Here is a 10,376-nt window from a genome sequence, read left to right on the forward strand (position 1 = left end):
TCATCCCGCAGTGGCCTGACTAAGCCATTATTCATCCTCGTTCCATAGTCACAGGAGCCTGACTCAGCGCTGTCGTGTCGGCACCGATGGAGCCAAGACAGGCGACACCACACAGCCCTGCAGGAATACAGTCAGCGCGGCTCAGTAATCTGTACATCTTCAGCAAAAGGGAGTGGCAGCTTGCAGCCCGGCATGTCCAGATCCGATCGATGGGCTGCCTGTGGCTGACAGCATCTTCAAGCCGGGCAAAACAGATTCCATGAGTGCCAGTGTGCTTACCTTGGAACAATCACACGGAATGAGCCAGTGTGGGCATCGTACCGGGCCTGACCAACCGCCCCTTGAAGTGGATGAACCAAATAGACACGTGCTTCTTCTGGTAAATGCCCCTCGCAGCCAGAAGCATCTTGGATGCTATCTTTGCGCCGCATGCAGATGTGCAGCAATGTTCCAGAGGAGCAGAGCTAGCAGGACAGGGTGCATTAGTAAATTGAGGGAGCCATGTGGGGATTACAGCATCCCTGTTTACTCAGTTCTTGCCCGACTGAGACTGCTAAGTTGCAGCTACATGGCTGGTTGCAGCTGCCTGGAAAGAATACCCATGAACGAAAGGTACCGGTATAAGCCAATGAATGAATGCGCCACATGAGGTGGCGATCACATTGTGGAACAATGTGAAAAAATTTGGATCAGATTAGCGATTCAGATACTGCGTTTGGCACAGTATATGAATTGCCTCTCTGTGGTTTTCTGTTTGGTGTCATCTGGTTCTCATGTTATCTTCGACAAAAAGCGCCGACTGTACACGACTAAGCATCAATGTACGTACAGTAACTTACCGCAGCGAAGGAAAGTCTTGCATGAGCTGCTGTGATGGGGCATGTGAGACCGCCAAGTGTCGATGCTCAAGGAGCTGCTTCAAGCCTCACAGAACAGCGCAGCTTTTTATAGTCGCAGCACGGATGTCATGACAAATGAATGCATTCAATCAAGTATTGGGTACGGTCATATGACAGGGTGTTGCAGGCAACAATTTGACTTGCAAAGTTTATTACCATGCCAATGATGATGTAGGAATGGAGCACCAAAAAGTTTGACGTTCTCAGTGTAAATTTTTGCCATAGCAACTGCCTTGAGATAGGATTTGATAGGTTGTGATCACGCCTGTGCTTTCTTCTCGCGGCCGATGCGCAACCGCCGCCACTGCCGGGGGCTGGTGGGGACGCCAACCCGCCGCTGCCGCCGGAGCAGCAAGTGCAGAGCGAGTACGAGCGGTTCATGTCGGAGTTGCAAAGTAAATGAGCAGCCTGTCATCGTCACTGTGACATTTCTCTCAAGGAACCTGGTTGTGTACCTGCCTGTACAGATGGCTTCTTCTCGTGCTGATGGGGTGCTCTTGGGGTTCCCATTCTCAGGGCTTGAGAAGTACGCTGGATGACTGGCTTTGCTTCAGGCAGATGTTCAACAAGTTGACAACTCAACGGGTTGCAAGTATGTGCATGTCCTTCAGCCATTATTCCTATAAGTGCTAATTCTGAATTGGTTGTGCTACAGTGTGCAGGTTTGATCATCTACTTGTTAGATATGTAGCATATCTGAAAGGGGACTTTACAGAAACAAGATTCAAAGCACAATGCATTAAAAAGTTATTGAAACTACACATTGAAACTACGATCAAACTCAACAGGCTTTATTCAACTCTGTAGCAGCGGTTGTCCACACTCAATTCTGCTTCAAGTTTCCTCGCCCTCACAGCCTGTGAGAGGGAGTTGCAACTCATATAAACCCAAACCAACCTGGTTGAACCTGAAAGCCACTGATGGAACCATCCCAGACACCACTCAAAAGGGGTCTATTTATTATCCAAGGGCCCAGATACAGATGAAGACATAGTTCTATGGGGACCCCAGCAAGTCATAAAATAGCATGATCTTACCAGTCACATGATAACACAGTACTGTTCTTATTGCAAGGCCCCAAGGCAATTCGAGGACCCCTACCGCAGCATGGTTTCTTCTGTTGGTGGCCTTGTTGCTGGCACCATGTGCATTTGCCAACATGTCAGTCAGTCAGATGTTGCTGTAACCTTTTGTTTCTGCCGGATAGTATTGGTGTAGCCGGCATCTGCCTTCTCTGAGTAACGTTGGTCTCAAAAGAGAATGCGCTGTAGAAAAGAGTGATGCACTCGATACTATTTGAAAGCTTCAAAAGAAGCTTCAAGTAGTTCCAAGTACCAGTAGAAGAGTCACAACAGTGCCTGAACTTTGACAAGAATTTGCATCTCGGCTGGGGACACTCATTGCCAAAAGTAATATAGCACCTTGCTGCTGTATTGACGCTTCTAATTATTGTCAAGTGCCCTGAGCAAATTTACACTGGTGTGAGATCCTTAAGTCTGACAGTCACTACAATGCCAGAGGAAAGAAAATCCTCCAAAGGATTGTAACACAGTACTAAGAAGTATCGTTGTGGATGATATATAGAACCTGCAAAGGCCACAGGATGACCGAAATGCAGGACTAGACCTCCGTCCTAGCCAATAATACATCGCTGTCAAAGTTGTGCGCTTACAGCCCACAAAAAAGAGTGCCCTTATACTGAACTGGCAGCAGCCTCAGGCATGCCAAGACAGACACTCAAGGGCCGAATATATCCCTGGTGAAACAGTCAGGAGTGTTGGGCGCCCAGGTCTGCTCAGGTGCTCTGGTCTACAACCGCACATTGCGCTCCACCATCAAGGATGGTCACCCGTGATTGTGCCCGTGCGTGCGCATGATCAACTCGGGACTATATGAGAAGATGAAAGAGATCACAATCAGGGTTACCACCGCCGACGACAGGAGCGCAGTCCCAACGATGAACGAGATCTTGCGCCGCTTGCTCAATTTGGTCTGCTCCAAAACACAGAACGTTGTCAGGAAACAAGCTGTTGGGAGGCTGCAAAATGACAGTTACCGGAGAGAAGTGAGCAACAGCTACGAGGGGGTGTGACCGGTGTTTTTATTTTGGCAGGCACTGGTGAGGCCATTGGCAGTTAGACTGAAGGGTGATCAGGCAGAGAGGTAACGTCGCGTCTTGTGTGCATTTAGATGATGTGCGGGGGTGCAACCACTCGTGTGCATAAGATACAGAATGCACACACCTCGGGGTAGCCGCCGGCACGCACGGCCTCCGCGCGCTTCTCCATATCGCGGTTGACGGCTGGGACGGCCAAGATGTAGATGATGGCTGATCCAATGTAGCCGCCCATCAGAGCCACCAGCATGTAGATGCGTGCCGGTGTAACGTACGATGGCGTTCCTTTGACCCAGTCTCCAATCTGGCCAGCATCACACCCCAACTTTGGTCCCTACCTTTGCTTCCCAGGAAATTCATAATGTTGATGTTCAGCGCTTGTCCCTAATCACTCATCATTGCAGTATGGAGCCCCAGGGTGCCGCTTGTGCTGTGTGTATGCTGTCAGGTATGCACACAGTCAACACAGTGACCCCTGTTCCCAACACGGCCCTCAAGGAAGCCATGCACGATACATTTTCAGGCAAGTGGTGCACGTCAAGGCTCTGGCAAAGGAGTGATAGTGCCTCTTATCCCTTGGAAGTGATGGTCAGACACAGCCTAACAGGGTAGAACACCTATTGAGCTGCTGCATGGTGTAACCGTTATATTGAGAGGTCAACCTAGAATTCCAGAGACGTAATCAATAATTAATGGGCTGTTATCCCCTGCAGGCTGTCCAAGTGTGGTGCAGAGGTGGCTCACCGTGAGGTAGATGCCAAAGAGGACGCTGCCTGCAGGGCCAATGAGCTGCGCAACCGCAAAGAAGAGGGAGATTGCAAAGCTCCTGATCTCAGGTGGCAGCGCAAGCGTTATCATCACACTCAGAGGTCCCTGCCAGCCCTCTCCGATCACAAACGTTAGAGTCATCGCTGTCAGGCCAATGGCGTACCTGCGCAAATCAACAAGATCGATCAAACTTGGTTGAGACTGATATCTGGACTTGTTCCTGATGATCCCATGCTGTAGAAAGTGCGATGTCGAGTCCACCAAAAGTACTGCAGTCACGCGATCAACAACCATGCTCCAGAAAGTACGGTATCTGAGCTGGACCCCTTTGAAGCCAAGAAGAGGATGTGCAGCACCACAGAGCTGTAGGCTGGCTAGTTTACAAGGCAAGGATACATTAACCTGGCTTATGGAAGCTGGCCAATTTTGCACGAACCACTTGGACCATTTAAATGTGAAAGGCTCACCCCCTGTTGGAAACATCCCCTGCTATTACGCGAGAAAGAATTGAAATGGCCACACACGCTGCCGCAATACACGCCCCGATCGCTGTAGTGTAGAGCGAGATGGTGGGCAACTTGGTGTAGTACCGTTGGCAGATAGCTCCATAGCTGCAAAGAACACTCAGTGCTCAGATGCAATCTTGCCAATCAAGTCCAACATATCAGTGCACCACGCCAGAGGTATCAGCCTTCCCAACCCTAATGATCCATACGAAAGCCTGTCACCCTGTATTAACAAAACTTGCTGCCAGCATGCATGCATGAGTTGCGTGTGCATGCCTTGAGGAGTCTTTCGCGCTGTGAGGGCCATTTTGGTGGGAAATGGGCAGGTTGATAGCAGAAGGGGCAGGGTCATGATGAAGGCTTACATGAAGGCAGCTGTCAGTCCGCCAAGGCCCACAATGGTAGACACGGCAGTGAAGACTGTAGTTTGATCGGGGTACACAGCACTATAAAAGGTTGGCATGTATGCCCCAGTCATGTCGCCAGGGATGTTCCTCAAGCCTGCAAGTCACAAATTGTCAGAGACTGCTTGTTCGAGGTCTGCTTGGGATGACAAAATTGGTTTGCATGTTGCCATAAAACCTTCGACGGGAATGTCACTCCTTAATTGGATGTTTCACACCAGACAGTAACAACGGATGCTTTCGCTCGAGATGCAGATTGACGTTCTCTTGGAATTACAAGAGCACCAATGGACACGCAGCTTCTGGCAAGCAGATGAACTTGCAAATGTTGAGCCAGGTTCGCGCCTGTAGCAAGGGTGAGGATCCACAACGAAGACATCGACACCAAGTACAAAATCACGTCCTTTATAGTGAAATCCCGCTTCTGCCTTTCCTCTCCCTGCAGTGCACATGCTGTACATGTGACCTGTCTCCATCACTATGCTGCAGATGCCTTGGCAAAGCAGCAGAATTTGCACAAGATGGCATCATGTGTTTTGAGCCATACCCATGTGAGCTACATGCACATGGTAAGACCTGCATGCATCTTGCTCAGCGACTGCAACTTCCCCTCCTCAAACTATGGATGGCTTTTGCAGCACACAGGCGTTTGCACTGCTTCCATGTCCACAGCTTATATGGGCTTGCCGTGCAACGCACCGCCCTCTTGACAATGAAGCGGCCGATCGGCGGCTCTCGAAGGAAGGCAAAAATGGCCAGAGACGAAGCGCCACAGGCAGTACCCAGTCCCACAACTGCCCAGCGCCAGCTGATGCCCTTCTTCAGGCACAATTCCGCCAGGTTGCCCGCCAGAAACTCAGCCAGGTAGGGATTGGAGCCGAAGATGGCGCCCCCAAAACTGCACACGCACCGGCATGCTTAAGAGCCATCCCTGCCACACATCTGACCAAGCCGCCATGCATTGGTGCAAATTCCGCCATGGAACAAAGTTAATCTCTATCCTCCTTTTCTAGCACACCTGATCTGCTCTGGAGGCAGGATGTCGGAGAGAATGGGAATGGGGAGGACTGCGAATACAGAACTGCCCAACGCACTGAACAGCATTCCAATGAGCATCACATTGAAGTCCTTGGCAAATCCCTGCATAGCAAACATGTAATCATGTTGCTAAAAGTAGAATGTACAGGGGTTAAGGATTTCGCACATGTATGTTCCTAGTTACTAGTATCACAGCGCCTTTTGAGTGATGCTAGGCCACATTGGAATTGCCCAGTCCTGCGTGCAACAGCTGCTGACCGCGCTCGTTACTCACAAGGAAGCATATGGAGCGTGGAGTGAAAGCACAAAGAAACACACCTGCATGAGGAGCGCTCCAGCTCCCAGCACGCCGCCGAATCCAACAACATACACGCGATTAAGCGAGTAGAAGTCTATGGCGTAGCCTTGAAGAACCATTGCCACGCCTTGTACAAGGAAGTAGGCATATCCAGTCAACATGCCATACTGGGCGTCAGTCATCCCTATGTCCTGAGATATCTGCACCAGGCAAACATGCTGTGTCGACATAGTGTTGCAGTCAAAGGTCGATAAACAGGGCAGCACTGACACAAATGAAGTAAGGATCTTATGGACACAGCAAGATATTCAAGTGTCCGATGACATCCGTGCTATTAGGGCTGTTGAGGCTATATGTGGATCAGTACGTCAAGCAATATGCACAGATGCACCTCAAATCTTTGCTTTGTGCGAGTAGGTCATCACACCTGCTGTGAGAAGTATGAGAGGATGAGGTTGCCCAGGACAGACAGAATAGCGGCCAAGGTCATAAGGATGACTGCAAACCACCCTAAGAGGAATTCTTTCCTGCTTAGCTTGGCTCCAAACATAAGCATTCCGACCTCCCCATCTGCAGGAGATGTTACGCCAGGCCCGACCTGACAGGCAATTCGCAGAAGCGCTTGGGTTTATCGCGCAGAGATTGCCAACACCTCTGACGAGATCAATTCAAAGTGTAGAACCGTCATGCTTGAACGAATTTGCGTGTTGGATAAAAGAGGACTTTCAGCAGGAGCTACCTCGACATCATTTGGCAACGGCTTCGGATGTTCGGGGCTGACGTCGGCCTTGCGCGAGGACAAATCGGCTGCGCTAACAGCGGGACCTGCTACCATGCTGTCCTCTAACGGCTTAGGTATTTCCTTCTCGCTTGACGGCTGCGTTTTCAAAGGCTGTTTGGAGGCCATGGCGGCTCAAGTAGAACCCTTCGTCGCGACAGCAATGAGCCGATCGGCTTCGGTTGAGAGAGGTTGTGTTGCACAGAACACCGTGCTCGGGACCACTTCGTATGATCCTGTATGATCAACACAAAATCAACACATTTGAGGTTTTTGTGGGTTATAGCTATTGGGTTCAGTCCTGTGGAATTGTGCTCCTGCAAGCGATCAGCAAATTGTCGACACACGTAGTTGATAACATGAGAAAGAGTGTGCCTTGCCTTGCGTATTTATGGGCAAAGCCAAGATCTTTACACCAAGAAAGGAGCCTTCCCTTTCCTGTAGGGCTTCATCTCTCACGACGATATCTCAATCCGATAGCGTCGTCATACGCTGACGCTATATTGATGGCTGCGCAGCTGGGAAATAAATCATCGAAAGTGTCCCGCAGGTTCTGCATACTGTCCTTGGAAAGCAAGGTCTAGCTTTATGATCCAGCCTAACTGGGCTGCACGATTATATTTTCTCTTCTGACAAGTTACCGGATTCTTGCAACCTAATTTGAACGTCTTAGGAATGGTTTCACGGCTGCGCAGATGCCGTCTGGTCAATGATCTTTCCTCTACATATCATGAGAACGTGTTTGATGGGATAAGGAAAGCATTAGACAAAATAACTAGACTTTTGGTGTTTCGCATACACCCATTTTAGAGATGACGGAGCAAGCCGGATAGGACAAGTCCAAGCAATGCTGGTAAAGTCTCTGATTCTCGAATGCAGCGCATGCAATCGACTTTGCACGGCAGCTTTTTATATTGTTTTACTTATTTCACCCAATTTCGCAATTTGATCTTCCTAAGAGCGGGCAACAACGCCGTGATGGTACTGCAATACCACGTGACTTACTTGCAGGAGTTCAAAGGGAAGAGGCATGAGGAGCACTTCCAGGTACTTATCACACATCATCAACGCATCTAACTATTGCTTTCCTGTGTAATCCGAGATGATCGTGGTAAGTAATGCACTCTGTGATGCCTCCAGGTCTTCTTTGCCGAGCAGCATCTGATATGGGACCTGTCCGTGTGCTTGGTGGGCTGGATGCAATACATACCGGTCATGATCAATCTGTGGCGGAACTGGAACATCAGGAACCCCCTTTGGCATGCAGCCTTTCTGCTGCTCTATACTTCAGAAAAGGTGCGACTCACCAGTGACCTGCAGTCCAGAGAAGTGCTTGTAAACCGACGCTGGCTCTGTCTAGCATCTCTGCAAACCGGTGCCTTAAACCTTCTCTCGACATGACGTTCTGCCTTGCGAGCAGTGGGCCTTTGTGTGCTCGGCATGTGCCCAGAATGGGCATCGCCTTTGCACAACTATTGTCCGTGCAGCATCCGGCAAACTGCTCGGTCAATCAATAATCTGTGTCTGCGCAGATGATGCCGACAGCCTTGATATGTCTGTTCAGCAAGTTCTACATCAGGCACCGCACGGTCTTGATGGGCGTTGTGCGCTTGTTGGAGATGTTCACTACCGACGCCTACCTCTCCTTCTGGAAGGACTTCTCTGACAAGGGCTCCTGCTTCGAGTGGTCCTTGCTCGCCTTGGTCTTCGCCAACAATTGGATTTCTGCAGCACAATGGTGTGCAGCAGCGGATCCCTTGCAGTTGACATGAGTCTATGCTATTGGGAGGAAAGGGCATAGCTAAGCGCACCTTCCCAGCAAGATGAGAAAGACAAGGCTATGCCATGTTGTGTGTCAGTGTGCGTGGCTTCATGTCTGGGCTCAGCACGAGCATGTCCTTGCTAAGGAAGGCCGTGCTAAATTTCTGTTGCAGATGACGGTTGATGGAGGATGGTGTCTTAAAGTAGGGTCCTAGATATCTTCTCAGAAGCAGTCATTGCACTGCCTTGTGGGAGCTCTTTGCACTCCTGACAGAATGCATCACGAGTGTGGCTTGAGGCGCGACAGGCGCACATAGGATTGGTTATGAATACTGGCTATTGCAGCTGGGCATTTCTGGATTTCCTGACATGGGTGCTTGGCTGTCTTGCAGGGGACTCCTTCAGCCAATACCAAACAAGTGGTGGCTGGCCTTGCAAGTGTGCCATTCATTCTTTCATCCAAAACGCTGTGCAAGCATCCTGGGAATCAAGACATAAAGGCTCCTGAGCATTGAGCTTTTTGGACATGCCTCCAATGCTCACCCTAGAGTCCAAGCATCGCCTACATGCACATGAACGAACAGGTCACCCTTGAAGTTTGCTTGACAGGAAGACCGACAGAAAGATCCTTGGTGGTCAGGTGGCTGATGTGGCGCGGGTTTTCTTGCGGCAGTCTACTTTGGTGCGGCAGATGGAGGGGGAATTGCACCATATAATCCCGCTGACAGGGGTGGTGAATGTGGTGGGAGCCAACCCTATGGCCGTTCAGCGAACGGGGCCTGCTGAGCTGCTTGTGGATGCTGCTGGCGGTGCGTACCCCAATCTCATCTTGAAGATCAGGACTTCGAGTCAATGTGTTGATGTGCAGGTTTCAAGTCATGGCTGTGGCAAAGCACCCCTACAGATCAAAGATTTTCTATGTTGAATCTCCTATTGAATGAGAGTTCTTGACCCTTGAAGGTGTTCTTATCACAATGGCTTTGCAGAGGACAGCTGTAATGAAGGTGCACAAGGCAACACACTAACATGAGCACTGCAAGCTTTAGGTAATGAGACTGCGACACGTCATATCAAGCTAGCAACAGCCTAGTGAGCGCTTACACACACATCTTGCCGTCACATACTCAGAGGGTGTTGTTGGCCAGAATTTGTACAAGTCGGCCGCCTTCACACTCCTTCCAACAACTAGCCTAATATTCCTGTGGACTATTGAGAACCCTACCTGTGCATGCGCACACATTGCTGCTGAAAGAATATTGCTACATTGCCACAGATTCAAGCACTGCACAGCCTATGGTTTGACCGTCATCACTTTCCCCGCAACGTATATAAGCCCCTCAGGTAACGCCCGCGGCTCCCAGCGCATGCCGGCGCCGGCAGCCGTGCATCGGTAAGCGGCATTCACAGCAACTTTCCTCGAGATATCTATGGACTCCCTCACGGTTTCAGGCGGTGTTTCCTGCGCGCAGTATGCCTGGGCACTGCGCCGGAACATTGAAGCAGACTAGACCTTCGGGCACACCGCTTAGGGCCGCCCCCATAACACCCCCTTGCAACAGCATATTTCCCCTGGGGTGCACGCGTCGGTGCCTTGCGGGCGCGCATGCCCGTGCTGCTTGCGAGGAACATGTGGTGGACTGCCAAAGCATGGCAACCTCCCGGCTGGCGTGGCAAGTCCCTTTGGGTTTAAGGGTCAACGGCCTGCCCTGTCGCTGCCCTGCTCGGGGGCCATCTGGTGGGCTGCCTGCCATTGCAAACCCCTGACCAGCGTAGCAAACCCCTGAGGGTTCAGGAGTTGGCGGCCCGCG

The 10,376-nt window shown here is 50.6% G+C and overlaps 2 protein-coding genes across 2 annotated transcripts; one reads left to right on the forward strand and one right to left on the reverse strand.

The window, feature by feature from the left end:
• Positions 1-3,085: 3,085 nt before the first annotated feature.
• On the reverse strand, positions 3,086-6,519 carry COCSUDRAFT_38835 (MFS general substrate transporter; the record flags this gene model as incomplete). The annotated part of the gene is made up of 8 exons (XM_005651552.1): positions 3,086-3,319; positions 3,760-3,946; positions 4,251-4,394; positions 4,457-4,512; positions 5,393-5,591; positions 5,712-5,833; positions 6,050-6,229; positions 6,457-6,519. The coding sequence occupies 8 exons, from the start codon at positions 6,517-6,519 to the stop codon at positions 3,086-3,088; spliced, it is 1,185 nt and encodes a 394-aa protein (XP_005651609.1).
• A 1,002-nt stretch (positions 6,520-7,521) lies between these two features.
• Positions 7,522-8,714, forward strand: COCSUDRAFT_52068 (hypothetical protein). The gene is made up of 4 exons (XM_005651553.1): positions 7,522-7,660; positions 7,819-7,854; positions 7,948-8,103; positions 8,340-8,714. The coding sequence occupies exons 1-4, from the start codon at positions 7,655-7,657 to the stop codon at positions 8,577-8,579; spliced, it is 438 nt and encodes a 145-aa protein (XP_005651610.1). The 5' UTR covers positions 7,522-7,654; the 3' UTR covers positions 8,580-8,714.
• The last annotated feature ends 1,662 nt before the right edge of the window (positions 8,715-10,376 follow it).

This window comes from Coccomyxa subellipsoidea, assembly GCF_000258705.1.
Source record: "Coccomyxa subellipsoidea C-169, whole genome shotgun sequence".
NCBI lineage: Eukaryota > Viridiplantae > Chlorophyta > Trebouxiophyceae > Coccomyxaceae > Coccomyxa > Coccomyxa subellipsoidea.

What these genes read in the sequence shown, in the direction of transcription:
- COCSUDRAFT_52068 (XM_005651553.1), top strand. An exon ending in GGCATGAGGAGCACTTCCAG is followed by an intron (nt 7,855 to 7,947) that starts GTACTTATCACA and finishes TGATGCCTCCAG; the next exon opens with GTCTTCTTTGCCGAGCAGCA. An exon ending in TGCTCTATACTTCAGAAAAG is followed by an intron (nt 8,104 to 8,339) that starts GTGCGACTCACC and finishes GTGTCTGCGCAG; the next exon opens with ATGATGCCGACAGCCTTGAT.